At 42.3% G+C, this 18,446-nt stretch overlaps 1 protein-coding gene across 1 annotated transcript in view; it reads left to right on the top strand.

Annotated features, from left to right (window-relative positions):
• lrp5 (low density lipoprotein receptor-related protein 5) overlaps window positions 1-18,446 on the top strand; it is a 75,324-nt gene that overhangs the window by 36,841 nt on the left and 20,037 nt on the right. The window contains exons 12-14 of the mRNA XM_085778261.1: window positions 15,156-15,372; window positions 16,325-16,478; window positions 17,621-17,756. Of these exons, the coding sequence (XP_085634387.1) occupies window positions 15,156-15,372; window positions 16,325-16,478; window positions 17,621-17,756 (507 nt within the window). The remainder of the gene's footprint in view (window positions 1-15,155; window positions 15,373-16,324; window positions 16,479-17,620; window positions 17,757-18,446) is intronic.

The raw sequence follows: 18,446 nt of genomic DNA, 5'->3' as shown, positions 1-18,446 counted from the left end.
ATCTGGATGGAACAGTGTTGAAGGTTCAGGGTGTTGCACTTAAGGAGAGAAGAGGTCATCAGATCAATTTGGCTGAACTCCCTGACAGTGGCCGAGGCAGGATGGGGTCTGAGGTTAGGAATAGGAGTGGTGGATTTAGGGTTAGGGGATGGATCGGTGGGGTTGGGTTTGCTATTCCAGGAGGGAGTGGGCTTCTCATGAAAAGGAGAGTCCACAGCTCCACGACTTGAGTCACAGAGTCACAGAAATGTCACAATCACAAATATGACTCCTATACGAGGGAAAGTTGTTCAGTCTGATTTTTATGGACTGAGTTCTTGATTGCTCCGATACTTAGTATTCAAAAGTACTAAGTTTCAAATGGCAACATTTACTCCACATTTACAGGACTGAAAGACTCTGAACAAACCAGCTGACTAACTGCTGTGTCTGTAGTCCTTACAGCTATTGTGATACCTGTGGATTGATTGTGTCAGTTAAAGCGATGATGGCCAGATTATCAGATCTACAGTGGATTTACTGAGGCACTCAATGTCATGCGAATATTTCCTCAGGCATCTTTAAGATTATTGTCATTGCCAACTTCATACTTGAACTACTACTGATCTGAGATCATTTATTCATTTGTTTTTGTTTATAAAATGTTGTTGCTCAGGACCTTTCAATATGAGTGAAAGGCCCCAGAAATAACTTATTCTACTCACTGCCTTAGTTGTGTGTGTGTGTGTGTGTGTGTGTGTGTGTGTGTGCGTGTGCGTGCGCCTGACAACTGAAAACTGAACAGCGCCCAACGTTTTAGTAAAAGAGAGAAGAGAGAGAATGATAAATGACTGAGGTAGACTGAAGACTCTCTCTCTCTCTCTCTGTTTTCAAGTCTTTTTAAAGAAATCTGACTCCCCCTCTGCAACCACCCACCCAACCCCCTCGTCTGTGGAAAAAAAAAAAAAAAACCCTCTGAAGTTACCACAGGCCCCCTCCTTTTAAAAAGAGTGTGTGCGCGCGTGTGTTAGCTGCTTTGACTGATGTGTTGCTTTCTGTGTGTGCGCACACATACACACACACTCACGCACAATAAGGAAAAAAAAGAAGAAGAAAAAAAAACGCTGCTTTGTTGTGATTATGCAGATTGACTGTGTGTTGTACCATTCAGTCACACTTTGGAGCCATATGGTAACTGCTTGTGTGTGTGTGTGTGTGTGTGTGTGTGTGTGGAGGCAGGGAGGTGTGTATGGTGGAATTTCCCCTGCTAAGGCCCCTGTTCTCTGTGTCAGTAGCTGCCTGAGTCTTGTCTCTAACCGGGCTCAGACTGTACGAGACCAGCTGACACAGATGTGCCGGTGTCAGAAGAGGAATGTGACCAAGTCCAGTGACGCTGTGTTAAAGTGTTCAAATACCTCAGACACCTGTACTGGGGTATTTACGTTTAAGTTATATTTTTCCATGTCAGTTTTTTCCTTGGTTTCTTTGAAAAAATTTAATTTTACAAAATAAATGTTAATGAAAAACAAATTGTAAAAGTTAAATTGTAGATCATTGTTAACTAGTTTAAATTAAAGGGATAGTTCAACAATTTGGCAAATTGGCCCATTGCCATAGTCATAGCAGTAGGTTCGTTACCTTTAATTGTTGGTGCAAGATATTTTTAGAACGGCGGAGCAGAGCAGCAAGCTGCTCAGAGCTATGCTACAGAGGCTAATGGGATTTCTTGGTTTCCCTCATCAAACTCATCAAATACACAATCCAACAACTCCACAATGCTCTGGTGGACAAGTTGTGACCTGCACATTCACCACGCTATGAGATAATAACAGAACGTTACCAAAAAGAGTTGTGTTCGAGGCAAATGCAGAGACTGCTTGTTGAAAAACTGCCCCCGACGGGAATGCAATTTGCCAAAATGTTGAACTATCCCTTTAACACAGTAAGAGAAGATACACTGTCATTTTTGATGACGATAACCACTTGTCGTCATGACTGTGGCTCATGACGCTCAGTGCATCGCATGGCACAGGGTGTGTTGGCCTGGTGCCCAGCAGATATCTGCAGTGTAATCTGGATCTTAAATCTGATTCACATTTAAATCATTAGCTCATTTCCAACACTATGAATCAACTTTAGTGCGTTTCTGTATTTGCTTATTATTTTGTTGCTGTTGTCAAACGGGAACATTTGTTTCTCACTTGTGTAGTGTGTCATGTTGTAGTGTGTGTGTGTGTGTGTGTGTGTGTGTGTGTGTGTGTGTGTGTGTGTGTGTGTGCGTGTGCGTGCCTGCAGCAAATTGGTGAAGATGTTTTCTTCATTTGCTTTCCTACTGTTTATTAAAACCATTGTTGTTTTATAGGTCATTAAATGTGAAATGTGCAGTGAGGAACAGGAACCAGGAAAACCATCACACATGCAAAGGAAGTCCTGTCTGTGAAAACAGGCTCTTCACCTGCGAGTAACGAGCTACATTTATTCTCGTTAACACAACAGAGTTTTTTATTTTTTATTTTTAGCATTTGTGGTTTCTGGATGGAGCCTGTTCTCTGTAAATAAGAAAGATAGCCCAACTCTGCACTGGTGCTTCACCCGGCGCAGCGTGTGTTATGTGGTCCTAGTTTTTAGTTGGTCTAGCATGTGGCCCTTTGCTGCATGTCACAATGAGTAATGAAGACAAAACCTGATCATCATGGCTCAGTCGGCTCAGAGATGCACTAAAAATCAGTACTTTCATTTAACATAGTGAAGGAGCAGAGGAGGTCAGAGCGAACTGAACTTCACGGTGCACAAGACAGGAGGAGAGTGATGTTCAGACAGATGTGTACAGCTGATACATTGACTAAAAGCTTAGTCATTTCCCCTTCATGGCAGCTGTAATGGGCTGAATTTTTACATAACCCACTTGCTTGAATTTTGTTGAGTCTTAACGTAACTGAGGGCGTGGTGCTTTAAGTGACAGTTGGGTGAGCGTATGCTCGCCACAAGCCAGCATGCACCGAAGTCTGAGCTCCACACACACACCTCTCCTCTTTGCCCTTTTTTGGATTAACAGGGAGTTCAGGGCCGTGAGCTGCTGGCAAGATGGTGAACGGGTCTCTCTGCAGGCCGATCTCCAGAAACCTGCAAATGATGTCACCGAGGCTACGTCCATCTTTACTTATAGTCTATGGTTCAAACCCTTACCCAGAGCTGCTTCCTGTTTGTCACCTGTATGTGTTTCCTTCCCTGTTCAAGAATATATATACATATATTGTTCAACAGATGTTCAGAGGAAATTGGAGCTAAAGTTAGAAAACAAAGTTTCCAGGGAATTCTTAAAAATGAACACATGGTTTGGTGCCAGGGTTGTGGCTCGTGACTTACTCCATGATTTATTAAGATGCAGGCACTAGGGATGTAACGGTATATGTATTCGTCCCGTGCCGTCACGGTACAGGGGTCACGGTTCGGTGCACAAAGTCACACGACGACTACGTCTGAGTGAATATTAAAAAAAAAAAAAAAAAGTCGAGTCCTCACTCCAATCTAGGTGGCGGTAATGAGCCTCGAAGCTGCCTGCAACCGTCATAACAGACGAAGAAGAGAAGTGATGAGAGTGTGAAGTTAGAGGAGCTGCTGCTTCATTTATGTAATTTATGTGGCTTCTCAATGAAACACTACGGCGACGGCTTGCGACCATAGAAAGCAGCTCGCGACTGGTCTACCGGACAAAGTCCGTCGCCGATGTTTCACGGATGCGCGCTGCGTCGCTAGAAACGCATCAAACACATTAACTGTAGGGACTACAGATGGAAATTAGCTGGGAGCTAAATCTGGTGCAACCATCTTTTCATTTTTTTCCTTTAAATGATTAATGTAATTGCACATTGTCCCTTATTAAACTAATAAACTAAACTAAACGCATATGAGACTGCATCACCGTCAATCACTGGTGCAAGGAAAAAGACAAGTTGTGTGCAACAACTTATCCTGCTGCTTTTAAGCCTCTTGACATGAACACAGACAGGACCAAAAACATCACCAAAGCAACTGGCATCTAGTCTAAATTAACTATGTAGGCCTAAACCAACATTGATGTTAGTTTCTTGTTTTTGTTTTTGTTTTTTATAATAGTTGCAAGTTGTCAAGTGCAAGTGTTTTTCCTCTAGAATTAATGAACGGTATTATAACACTCCTGATGCACTTGTTTTATTTTATATTCTCTCTCTCTCTCTCTCTCTTTTTTTTTACTTTTATAACACAAGACAGAATTTAGTTTTACATTCAATTAATGTCTGTTGTACCAAACCGTACCGAACCGTGACCCCCAAACCGAGGCACGTACCGAACCGTGACTTTTGTGTACCGTTACACCCCTAGCAGGCACTGATAGCTTATACAATTACAACATGTAGAACAAAGTCTTCACATTATCTGTGATGTAAATGTTTAAAGTGAATGCAAGTAGATGAGTGAGGTATGTTTCTGTGTGTGTGTGTGTGTGTGTGTGTGTGTGTGTGTGTGTGTGTGTGTGTGTGTGTGTGTGTGTGTGTGTGTGTGTGTGTGTGAGTCAGGATTTAAATGTGTTTTGACAGGAAACAGTCATAGAAAGAACATGAGGAAGACAGGACACCAGGTCAGGGGTTAACATACCTCTACATACAACACTAACTATAAATACAGAATGAACAATGAATGACTGCATCAGGACATGTGTGCACTGCAGAATAACATACAAACGCAACATGCGAACATCGACACAAGAAACTTGACTTTTTTTTCTCTTTCGACGCTTTTTCCTGAAACAACACAGAAGACGAGCGAGCGCTGTGGCTCAGGTCTGCTCTGCGTCAGATCGCTGCCTGGCAGATAGCGAGCGGCTGAATGGATCAGTAAGATAAAGGATTGAAATGAAGTTTTGTGTGGACATTGGCCTCCGAGTGGCTCCGCGCTGCCCTGATGCTTTATCCCCTGTGAGGGCCGTGAAAGACGATTTGAGCCAGCTTTGTGAAATGGTGGAGCTGCTCTTTATAACGCTGGCAGTGGTAATAATGGAGCAGGCAGCCAGGGACAGGCAAACACACACATAGAAGCTTCCTCTGACAGGCAGCAGGCAAACTAAGTTGTCTGGTCGCTGGATTCACCAGCTGGAAACATTTGTGAAGCCAACGTGAAGAAGGTGCTGCACTTCTTCAGCTTTATCAGGACTCAGGCTGCGTTATTTATTCTTTTTTTAAATTAAGTCTATTTCTGGGACTTTTTTGCCTTTATTTGATAGTATAGTTGAGAGAGACAGGAAATGGGGAGGCAGAGAGGGTGGGAATGGCATGTAAAGGGCTTCAAACTGGGGCTAATTGCATGTCATGACAGAGTAACGAAGTGTAGCATATTAATACTTTGTGTGCATTATTTTCACATTATAGTAAAACCATGCTTATTCTATGGTGGACACTTTTCTTAGACTGATACCTAATATTGCACTTTGCCATATATGCCATGAGATAAACTGTATTTCACTGCTTTGATCAGAGATGGACAGAGTACTCGACCCCAGTACTTGAGTAAGAGTACAAATACTACTGGTCAAAATGTACTCCGTTACAAGTAAAAGTAGCTCAGTCGACATGTTACTCGAGTAAGAGTAAAAAAGTACTAGTTTTTAAAGGTACTTAAGTATCCAAAAGTACATGCTTTTAAATTTACTTTAAGTAAGAGTAAGAGTAAATTTCTTATTTTTCACATCAATGAATTACTATAATTTTTTCTAAATGAATTTAAGGACCTTTTAACTCTTGTTTCTGAGAATTAACTCTTTGAAACCGCCTGAAAGTAACGAGTACTTTTCAGCCTTCCTATAAATTAACTTGAGTAAAAGTAAAAATATTTGTCTTGGAAATGTATTCAAGTAAGAGTAATAAGTACCAAAGAAATCTAATACTCAAGTAAAGTACAAATCCTCTGGATATGTACTGAAGTACAGTACTCAAGTAAATTTACTCCGTTACTGTCCACCACTGGCTTTGATAAACCAAAGAACCATATTATAATATTGGGACTGGACTGTATCGAGATACATTGATGGAGCCTGCTCAGATCCTGATTCCAGAGTGTCTCATACGGAGCACATGTGAACACTGAATCCACTTTTCTAACATAAAAGCTCTATTGCAGTTTCCAGCCAACAGCAGCACCTGGGACACTCAAAATAACTTTTCTAAAACTCCAATGTGAACACTTTGGAGCTGTTTGTAAATCTACATCTTGCAAACACGCGGTTGAGTTGTTTTAACAATGTAGTTTTTACAGGTCAGATACCTGGAGCCCGCTGCTTTATCATAAAAACAAATAGGAATGTGTCCGTCTTTATTGTGGAGCCAGGAGGAAAAAAACATCTTCATGCTCTCACTTCTGATATCATGCTGTCCATAATCACCTCATACTGTCTTATATCAAACACCACATACAGGTGGTATCATCACAGCACGACGACTGATTGTGCTTATGACGCTGTGTTGACGTGTTTTCCATAAATCCTGGCTGCGCTCTCAGGTTAGATGAATAACAGAAACACCTGTTGTTGCTCAGAGTTTCCACCGTGTCCTGCCAGCTCACTCTCCTCTCTCCTGCTCCTTCATCCTGTTTTCCTAAGTCTGTCTCCCCTCTAGAAGCTCTTCCATCCCTGGTGCCATATTACAAATTATAATTTACTGCATTAATGGGAAAACAAGACAAGCACAGCCTTGACTTTTGCAAAGACGGAAGCTAACAATGAACACTCAAATGACCGTTCATCACCAGTGTCATCATCCATTAATATAACCGCAGTGTGTGTGTGCGTGTGTGTGTGTGTGAGAGGTGTATTTAATCTGATCTAATGTATCGTGTAGTCCTATCCTAAAGGTGAGTAAACATCAGTTAAAGGGATAGTTCAACATTTTGGCAGATTGGCCCATTGACATAATCCCTATAGTCGTAGCAGTAGGTTCGTTACCTTTATTTGTCGTTGCAAGCTATTTTTAGAACGGCGGAGCAGAGCCGCGAGCTGCTACCTCGAAAACAACTCTGTCTGGTAACGTTCCGTTATTATCTCATAGCGTGGTCTGGTCACAACTTGTCCACCAGAGCGTTTTGGAGTTGTTGGATTGTGTATTTGATGAGTTTGATGAGGGAAACCAAGAAATCCCATGAGCCTCCGTAGCGTAGCTCTGAGCAGCTCACGTCTCTGCTCCGTCGTTCAAAAAATAGCTTGCACCGACGATTAAAGGTAACAAACCTGGCAATGGACCAATTTGCCAAAATGTTGAACTATCCCTTTAAGCTGTGTGTTTGTCTCTACTGTGGATGAGACACCCAGTAGAGGCATTCAGTGAACTGGTTTTAATGAAATGTTATTGCTCATATTCAGGGCTGCTGCTCTTGAATATTTCAGTAATTGAGTATTCTGCCAGTTGTTCCTTTGGCTAATTGAATAATTGGATGAGAGATTCTTTTGTCTCATTAAACAGCGTCCATAAACCTATGACAAAGAGAAAACTGGTCACTCAAAATGAATCACTATTTAAAAGTTCCATTTATTCTTTCAATCGCATTCAGTATTATCTGGAGCCAATCCCAGCTGACGCAGGGCGAGGGTGGGGTGGGGTGCACCCCGGGCAGGTTGCCAGTCTGTAACAGGGCTTACATAAAGAGACAAACAAGGCACACACACGCTCACATTCTCACCGGGCAATTTAGAGTCAGCAATCAACCTTGTGTGCATGTCTCCAGACTGTGGGAGTCAGCTGGAGAACCCAGCAGAGAACCCACGCAGGCACAGGGAGAACATGCAAACAGGCCCCAGGCCAAGGAAACAAACCCAGAAACTTCTTGTTGAGAGGCAATAGTGCCAACCACTGCCCCACCCTGCTGCCCAGAGGTGAAATAATATTGATAATAATAGTAATTATAGTTATAATTATTGGTAATGTCACTATCTGCCTGGCAAATGTCCCTTTTGTGTTTATAGAAGTCAATTAAACTTATTGTTGTTGCCTTGTAGGGTGTCACTGTGAGGCAAAACCTGTCAACACATTAATAGAAGAAATTGTAATAAAATAATAAGACTCAGCTGTCGCAGCACTTCTGCTCTAACCTGTTACCTGAAAAAAAGAAAGAAAACCAATACGTTCTGCTGCTATGACACACAATGGCATGCATCCAGTGTGTTCGTAGCCTAAGACAACATTCGTGAGCTGCAGTCACGAAAAGGAGGAGCATCACACAAAAGGAAAGGAGTAAACACAACGCAACCATGAACAAGCTCTGTGGCTATTTATTCATTTATTTATTTATTTATTTATTTGTTCACTAGGATCTCCAGGGTAGCACCTACTCTTGGTGTGGTCCACCCCGAAGTTAACATGGTATCATGATGCAAAACATGTGTGTAAATAAAAAATAAAGACAGAGGACAACAAAATAACGAGAAAAAAGAACACAAACAAGAGAAAAACGACTTATAACAATGATAACAACGGGGACAAGTTTCCATGTATTGTCTACACAGTCAGTAAAAACATTTTGATACATTTGAAACACCAGTAGCTCCACTAAAAACAGCATCTACAGCGACTGATGTATAGGTGAACAAACTCATTCTTTAGTAATGGTCATATAGATAGATTATGTAGCAAACCCTGTCCTATGTGTAGAGCTGCTTTGTTATATTGAATATTTCTATGTAGTTCTTTTGACATTTGACTCCTATATTCAGGTGAGATGATTTTATAGAGGAAAAAAGGCTGGAAGTGAAAGCTCTGTGAGTAGTGGAGCTGCAGCCAGAAGCAGCTGGTAACTGGTGGCTGCTGTTACTGTTGAGTGTATCGTGTGTCACACATTGGTTCACATTCCTGAGAAACACTCCCATTATGAAACAACCACTATAAGTAAACACTCCCAGGGTGTCTGAACCTTTTCTGTTTGCTTATACAGGAAATAGCTCTGAGTCTCTATGGATGTGTGTGCGAGTGTGTGTGTGTGTGTGTGTGTACGTGTGTGTGTGTGCGTGTGTTTTAACTGGAGGCCAGCACAGTTAAGAATTCAGGTAATTAAGGTGTGATCAGTTCATAAGGACTTTGAGCACATTGTCTTGTGGTAAAGTTTGAATTATCAAATTGCAAACAAGTTTTCAAATGTAAACTGGGCCAAAGTTTATGTTAGTGTGAGGCGAAAAAGTCATAGCTGCAGTTCTTCATCACAGGAGCAACGTACACACAGACAGGGAGAGAAGAGTATGAGAATACTAGCAGAGACTGAGGAATAAAGTTGAGAAATATAATGAATCTGAATTTCACAGTGGAGCAGAGGAAAAAAAAACTCATTTGAATGAGTCTACGACATTGTTGAATGAATCCTAAAATGTTCTGCTTTCTGTTTTTGGCTGAAGCAGGAACGATCCACAGGTGTTCTCCTTAGAGATCATATTATTAAACTTCTGATCATCACGTTGACACTCGCTCCAGCATCACTGATTGTGCCAAACTGTGCTCATCACCTCCGTTGTTTTCTTAAAGGGATAGTTCACCCAAAATTCAAATTTCACTCATTATCTACTCACCCTCATGTTGACTAAGAGCTGTGAGAATTTTTAGAGTCCTCCGTGCCTTCTCTGAGTTACACAGGAAGAGCAGTGAACCAAGACACTGGGAGCTTCCGCTACAAATGCTTATTTAATTTTTTTCAGAACAATTTCTCATGTCGGGGCTTCAATACAAGAGGGACATTACAGACGAGCAGTATGGAGGTATTTGGATGTGTTTTGGTGTGTCTTTTTGGACGAAGAAAGTTGGTATCCATTGACAACCATTATATGGACAAATACTGCTGCACGTAACTCAGAAAAGGAACGGAGGACTCTGAAAATTCTCACAGCTCTTAGTTGACATGAGGGTGAGTAGATAATGAGTGAAATTTGAATTTTGGGTGAACTATCCCTTTAAGGGAAATAACTCTCTATTGACATGTTGCTTGTGCATGAAGGTGAAGGTGAATCCTTCTGCATCAGTTTACCACATCTATTCGTCAGCCGATCCACAAAAGACACCGTTCATTTTTGGCGATAGAATCAGATTTTTAGTTTTGAGGTAACATTTAAGACAGAGGTCAGGTGACTGAGGCCGTGAACTGGGCATCAGAGTGAGTGAGTAGCAGCAGATGGATGCTCGGTCAGCAGTCGGACCTCAGTGTGTTGGTTCCCCGGTGATCCTCCTGTTTTCCACAGGACGCCATTCATCCCGTGTGTTTTATTCAGTGTATCAGAAGAGTGTGTCCGTGTGTGAGCGTATGTGAACTGTCCTGTGACGGTCTGACTTCTCCCTGCGTGTCTGATCAGACCTTTGTTACTTTTCTGTTTGCCCTCTTTCTTGTCCTTTTTGTCCCCTTTTTCCCCCCACGTCCATCAAGAAATGAGACGTTCTCACACCCAAAATGAAGAAAGACGGGGGAAGAAAAATCACGCTCCCAGTGCATAATTCTTCCTGAAAAAGCCGGGGCGGAGAGAGAGAAAGAGGGAGCGAGAGAGGAGCAGAGGGCAGAGAGGGAGCGTCTCTCTGCCGTCCTTTCACTGGGACGGCCATATCTAATTGTGTCACAGTGATAAATGAATAGGTTTTTTGTGGAGGGGTCAGGAACCTCCCTTGGATCAGAGGCCCATCAAAGTGAAAGGTTTATTTTTTTCTGTTTGCCCCCCCTGCCTCTCTGAATGGATATTTAAATGAGTGCTCACTAAACAGAAAACTGCTCAACAACAACACTGATTCTTCCTGCTGACTTTTTTCTCTTCTTGTTGCGGTTTTCATTTCTTTGCAGCGTTGATGCTCAATGTTAAAGTTACATTTAATCAAAACAAGAATAACATAAAAGAGAGACTTGACATTTTCCCCACCCCTGAATTGTGTTACCCCAGTTTGCAGTCATACAGTTTGCACACAACAATAAACAGCCATCTGTAGTTTTACCTGAAACATACCTAAAGATAAACTTAAATAAACTTAAATAAACTACAGCAATCTCACCTTCCTTTCTTACATAAAAAATTGGAGAAAATAATTTACAAAAAAAAATCTCTACAGTGACCACAACTACTTTTGCTGAGGGTGTAAAACCTTCCACCGTTTTTAAAGTGGCTGCCATCAGAGGCTGTGTTCAGAACAGACACAATAATATACTGCTTACTACATATTCAGATGGGAAACAGAGCAAACAGTAAATTAACAAAAGGCTGCAGACTAACACTTTTCAACATGCACACTGATTGGCCGGTTATCCCAGAAGCTGGGCAGCGTGCTGCTGCTGATATGAGGGCAGGCCTGAGCTTTTCTGGGATAATGGAGATGTGTAAAGAGGAGGTGGCTCTGTTGTGGCTCTCCAGCCCTTGGAAACTTAAACCCGTTCTTAGAAGGTGGACAAACCACATACAAGCCAGTTCCAGCAGCAGCCCACAACCACCACAAGGTTCATCTTGGTGGAAATGGGGTGGGGGTGGAGGGGAAAGCTCCATGGAAACCACTTAAGTGTCATTATTTTATCAGTCTTTCTTGTGGCACTTCACATGAAACTGTAAGGGGGTTCTTTTTTATTGAGGGTGAAGAAATGGGTGAAATATGAAAGGCCCTGAGATCTGATGAAAACAACCATCACCTCTGCTTCTGCTATGTCATTGTATCACGTGTTCCTCTCACCTCTTAACAATGTCAGCACTTCACACGTGTCATATTGTTGAGAAACAGCCTCCTACAGAATCCCTCAGCTGCCTGTTCGATCAATTAACAGTAAAATGAGGAAACATTCAGTCGGTCAGAGGATTTGGTTTTGTGGTTATGTGAGTGTTTTAAATCTGCAACATGAGTTTAGCTTGAGCATGAGTGTAACTTGTCTCCCCCAACACAGTTACTGCCTGAGAGGTGAACAGTGGTGGATGAAGGCCTCATTAAGTTGTTGAGTGAAAAGTTAACACATTTAAAAACACATTCCACTGCTGCCCAGTGTGAAAACACATTATCACTGTGTCACAGTCTGATTGTTTTTACTGTGCACCACCAACTAAACCTCCAAGTCTGAAGCCAACACTGAATCACCAAAAGCAGCAGTTCCTCTATTGACCATAAGAGTGAGTCAGTCCCCTTAGACTCCCATGCTAAAGAGGAACTATGCAAGATTAAACAGCTTCAGAGTAATTGTGATGGTTAAATGACTTGTTATGAGGAGAGTGGAGGCTCTCTGCCTTTCACCTACCGTCTCGTGGCCGAAAACCAACCTTGCAAGATGAGCACAACCGGTTAGCAGTGAGTTTTTACAACAGTGTAAATATGCACTCTGAAAACTGTAGGGGGAGCTCTGTAAAGAAAAAGAAAAAAAACAACCAAAATGGCAAAAAAGTGACCGGACTTAACATGTTTACAAATAGTTTAGTTTCTACAGCTGATTTCCTCCTTTGTTATGATTGCTTATAGGAATCACCTGTTCCTTATTAACGTTGTGGATAATTGGGGGTGTGGCCTCTTTGAATGACAGGTGGGTCAACATGTGCTAGCCACAAACTCACTATGCTTTGAAGTCTCAGCTCCACAGACGCCCTCTCTTGAATTTGAATTTTTGATTTTTTTTTTTATGTGTCATACACCAGTTAAAGCAGAAGTAAGTGATATATTTGTGTTAATATAAGTCTTAAATAGTTGTGTCTTCCGACAGCAATCACTTACATAGAGTGTTTGGACTGAAACACGGGTCTCTCAGTCACTCTGCTCTGCTCTGAGCCGAAGAGAAAACATTTATCGTATCCTACAGTTTTTATCCAATGAGGAGAGAGAACGGCATGCAGGGCTGTGTGTGCAGCCAAGGGACGCCGTGAATGTGGCGACGTAGGGACGAGGACTGTTATGGTGCGTTGAAGGAAACTCGTATTTTTCCGACCGTGAAGTCGTACCAGTTCGATCTGGTACGAGTTCACCGGTCGGAAGTTACGAGTGGCCGTTATAGTGACTTTCACCGGTAAAACAGGTCGGAAAAACACGAGTGGGTTGCCTGGAACGCTACTGGAACGCAGCATTAGCGAAAACGACCGGACCACTTACTTCTGCTTTAAGGTGCCCGGCCTATAAGGGCTTACAAGACACAGATTTCATACTCATAGCCAGCAAACATATTCAGCATAATACAAACAAAACAAAACCACATAGATAGAATTAGATAGATAGAATTCACACAAATAATTCATTCTTTTTCACTTTTTTTTCTTTTTCTTTTTTTTTTTTTTTTAGAAAAGTAGCTATAGTAAAGACCTCTTCTCTGAAAAACCATTCCAACTTAACCTCATCATCAGTCCAAAACAGCTCAAGCTTCACACTCTGCATCTTCTGACAGGGTACGGGGTCTTAAAAAGTCTAAAAAAGTCTAAAATTTGAAAATCTAAATTTCAGGCCTTAAAATGTCTTAAATTCATTGAATTATTGTGTTCTTAAGTCTTAAATAATTTCAGACAGGTCTTAAATTTTCTAATGCCCATCATGGGCGAGCATTTCACTCGCACTTGACCCTAAAAAAATACATGTGCAAACCGGGAAAATAGTTTCGAATGTTATTGTAGAGCCCTCGCTACCGCGAATGCTCAATAAAATGCTCCTGCGACACTTCATTGTGCTTTATTGAATGTATTTTCAACTACAAACAAGCCTAACGCAAGTTATATAATGCAATCAATTTCTAATTTTGTGACTCCGCATTTCTTTTGTACGTTTTTCATTTGTCATGATAGGTCTTAAATTTCATCCGTAATAGTCTTAGATAGGTCTTAAAAAGTCTTAAATTTGAGCTGGTGAAACCTGCAGAGACCCTGTCAGAAATATTGTCATATAATGGACAATGAAACAAGAACTGAAGTTCATCCTCAATCACATTTAGATTACATGCAGTACAGAGTCTTCCCTCCTCTGGTACAGTTAAACCTACCTACTTCTATTGCCAGAGGGAGAATCCCAGACCTCAACTGAGCACTCTTCTTTGGACATTTTTGGATTAAATGAGGGCTAGGGGGCGGAGTCAGACAGACACCGCCAAGATGACAACAGAGGAGCAGCTCACATAGAGCTCCATGGACCTCACGTCATCATGTCCATCTTTATTTACAGTCTTTTGTGACACACTGATGTTATCTGACCGGTCGGACCTGGTTATGGTCTGCTGCTACTCCACACGCTGCACCTCCATGTGATTCTGTGCTGTAATCTAACAGCATGTTGGCACGTTAATCATGACTCCTGCAGGCCCGAGCCATTTCCCAGCATTCCCGTCTTAATAGATCCATTTGCTGCGTAGTGGACCACATAGTCCAGACAAAAATTCCTCCCATTTGTGAAGTCTTTGGCTCGCTGAATAACTTTGCGTGGCACACATGCACACACAGACACACTGACGCAGGAGGCAGATGACTGCAGTGTGTCTAAAATAAAAGCGTGTCTATTTCAGTCAACCCCAGTCCAGTAATAGCACAGGCGGTGAGGAGGAGGAGGAGGAGGAGGAGGAGGAGGAGGAGGAGGAGGGGCTGGACACGCTCTAATTGCAGCCTTGTCAATTGCAGCTCTCACTTTCCACACACACACACACACACACGTACATATACACACAAAATGCTGTCTCTCCAGTAAATGGTGACTTGACAAGAAACAGCAAGTTACACTTCATCACAACTTTACAGATAAATATCTGTGTATCGGAGAAATCATTCCAACTGTTATTCCCTTGTTTTTAAGTCTCCACATGAAAGTCACCAGTTTCCAGAAACAGACACCTCCCTCCTGGTTCTTAGAGTCTTAGTTTGCAGCCTCCCAGCAGGACCACTGCTGTTGTTGGATGATTCACACACTCAGTTTCACCGTCTCCATTATTTTGTCCTGCGTTATTTTTGGATAGATAACTTCCTTTCAGTCAGTTTCTCCCTTTGTCCTGTTTCCTCCTCTTCTCTTCCCTTTCCACCACTTTTTCCGCGTATGTGCCCACCACCTCTGCATCATGTGTGCTCCTTTGTTACTTTTATGGAAATGGATGGACCCCCTCCTCTGGGAGGTCAAAGGTCAGGGTCAGTGTTATATTCCAATACTGACCACTGTGTCCATGGAGAATGAGAGGTTAAAAGATGGTCTCTCTCTCTGTTCCTGTGTCAGGTGATCAACGTGGACGGCAGCAACAGACAGACTCTGCTGGAGGACAAGCTGCCTCATATCTTTGGCTTCACTCTGCTGGGCGATTACATCTACTGGACGGACTGGCAGAGACGCAGCATCGAGAGGGTCCACAAAGTCACGGCCGTACGGGAGATCATCATCGACCAGCTGCCTGATCTAATGGGGCTGAAGGCCACCAAAGTGACTGAGACATACGGTAAGGAGGACCAGGTGTCCAGGCAAAGGATGTGAGACGACGTGCTGTCAAATCAACATTGATGTGTGAGATTTAGAATTATACAATACACGATTTTATGCAGAGCTTTCATCACCCCAGCTAAATTATCTGAAATGAATAAGGAATACCAAGACTCATGCTGGCACAACTGTGGCACTCGAGGCACACTGCTCCATCTACTGTGGGACTGACCAGCAGTTAAACCTCTCTGGCTAGACGCTATATCATATATGTCATCACTTTTCAAGTTTCCTATCTGTCCAATAACCTGCCTACTTGGTAAAAGACCAGCCAGCACTCATCACAGTCGACCGGCTCTGGATTTTGGGCTGTCTTACCATTAAAAGATTCATTCTTATGAATTGGAAAGTTCTTAAATGTATAATAGGAACTCCCCCCATCTAGCGGTGCGGTTGCATATCAGAACGTATTCTTGATGTTGCATTCAGGTGAAATGGGGCAGACGTCAGACAGACAACAGACGCTGCATGTAACAGGATAAACAAGCGTCTATGTAAACAAGTGGTCCGCCAGCACGAGGCAAAACAATACAGGCCTGACAATATGTTGTCATGGTGATGTGGTATTGTTTACCTGACCCACGTTTTACCGTCTTTCTCTCGTGGAGTAAAATGACATACGGTTGGTTTGCCGACGGCCGTCTGCCTGACTGCACATGAATGCAACACCAGTGCCTCCGTCCCCTTATGTATTTGTAACGACTTGTAACAACTCTTTCTAAGGTACGAGAAAGCTTTCATTTGTATGCGGGTGTGATTCGACTTCAATGAAATACGTATTTATGAAAGCAATATTTGATTTTTGCTAATAAAAAGCCAAATAAGTTACATACTGGGGCTTTAATAGCAAAAAAAAATAAATAAATCAACATTGATGCGTTAAACGTTTCCCTCCTCTGATCTGTTTCCAGGTACAAACGGCTGTGCGCTGGAGAACGGCGGATGCAGTCATCTGTGCTTCTGGCGCCGGCAGGCCGTCAGCTGTGCCTGTCCCATGGGGATGGAGCTGCTCTCAGACCTGCAGACCTGCGTGGTGCCTGAGGCCTTCCTGCTCTTCACCAACAGGTATACACCCACCAGTCCACCTGCTCACTGTCCCTCTCTTACACACACATGACGATCTTCATGGACCTAACCCCCAACTAGTACGATAAAGATTTTATTCTGTGGGTAATGGGGGCGGGACTAGATAAGCTTTTGCTTCTCCCGCTTTCCCTTTTGGCCATGTGTATTGTATTACTTGATGAAGTGTGATGATGATGATTTAATGGACATGCCCGAAATAAACAAATTGATTGATTGATTGATTGATTGATTGATTGATTGATTGATTGATTGATTGATTGATTGATTGATTGAGTGATTGATTGATTGATTGATTGATTACCCTTTAAAAACAGTTCAGGGTGCAATCATATGGTAAACACTGCCTGAACGCACCCTGTGTAAACCTGAAGCTCTGAAGCTCTGCCTATCTCTACCCTGCACTGATCTGCTCTGATGTTTACAGCTCATCAGCCTCATTTTAGCTGTGTAGTTGTGAATATTTAGATTTTATTACAATTAAATATTTTTTCTCCACAATGCAACATTAGACAAACTTTTGTTGTTCCATATTTTCATTGTCTTTGTGGCCATTGTTTTTTTGTTTCCCTCTCAGCGCTGCAGGCGTTATGTTTCCGCGCCACCCGAGTGACCCATTCTCTTAGACACAATATCTCAGTATCCCCTTGAGGGAATTTCTACAAAATTTGGCACAGTCAATGGGACTTGGGGGCTAATGATCAGAATTTGGGGTTCAACAATCAAATGTCAGTGATGATAAGAGACAAAGTCATGAACTTATTATTGCAAAATTTAGTTTAATTTAATTTAGTCTAGAAGGATGAAACAAATTAATGACACTGACTGACACATCATAATGTTCTGCAAAAACACTTCTGGTCATTATTCAACTCTGTAATCCAGGAAGGAGAGACTGTGACCATGTTTCCTGCAAACAACTATGTGTTTCTTGTCTCTTTTTTTCTTTCAACCTTGATTTGTTTTTACTGATTTGGACTTGCTCTGGTCTCAGCCATTACTTTTTTAGGAATTCTTATGATGATGGACAACAAATGGGTGTGAAAATGAAATAAATTTGTAACGTGAGGTGCTGTCTCAAAATGAAATTGGCTCTAACTAGTATCTTAACATTCTTTCTTCAGGGACAACATCCGAAGCATCTCCCTGGGCACCAACAGCAACGACGTGGCCATCCCTCTGACGGGAGTGAAAGAAGCTTCAGCTCTGGACTTCGACGTCTCCGAGAGGAGAATCTATTGGACAGACATCCAGGCCAAGGTGAGATGTGCTGGAGACACACACTGAAGCTTTAGGTCACATTGAATTTATGTCAGATCAAGTGAAATACAGAAGTGAATTAAAGCAGAAGTAAGCGATCCGGTCGTTTTGGCTAATGCTGCATTCCAGGCAGGCTTTTGAAACCGTAAGTTACGGCTTCAAGTCACGACTTACGACTTTGTAGCGTTCCAGGCAACCCGTAACTCGTGTTTTTCCGACCTGTTGCCTGTGAAAGTGTACTATAACGGCCACTTGTAACTTCCGACCCGTGAACTCGTACCAGATCGAACTGGTATGACTTCACAGGTCGGAAAAACACGAGTTACGGGTTGCCTTGAACGCACCATAACTTCTTGTCAGCTGATGGAGTTAGCAGCCCCCGCCCTCGTCATGGATCTGTTGGTCCTCGTCCCAACGTCACCACATTCACGCGCATCCCTTGGCTGCACACACAGCCCTTCATGCCGTTCTCTCTCCTCATTGGATAAAACTTGTAGGATACAAGAAAAGTTTTCTCCTCGGCTTACAGCAGAGCAGAGTGACTGACAGACCCATGTTTCAGACCAAACACTCTATAGAAGTGATTGCTGTCGGAAGATATAACTATTTAAGACTTATATTAACACAAAAATTCTGCTTACTTCTGCTTTAAATAGTTCAGCACATAAAAGCGTAGCTCAAGGAAATCTT

The sequence above is a fragment of the Trachurus japonicus genome, chromosome 6, assembly GCF_045865225.1.
Source record: "Trachurus japonicus isolate A0001 chromosome 6, Traja_1.0".
NCBI lineage: Eukaryota > Metazoa > Chordata > Actinopteri > Carangiformes > Carangidae > Trachurus > Trachurus japonicus.
Note: the sequence above shows the minus strand (reverse complement) of the source record. Positions and strands in the feature narration are given on the sequence as shown.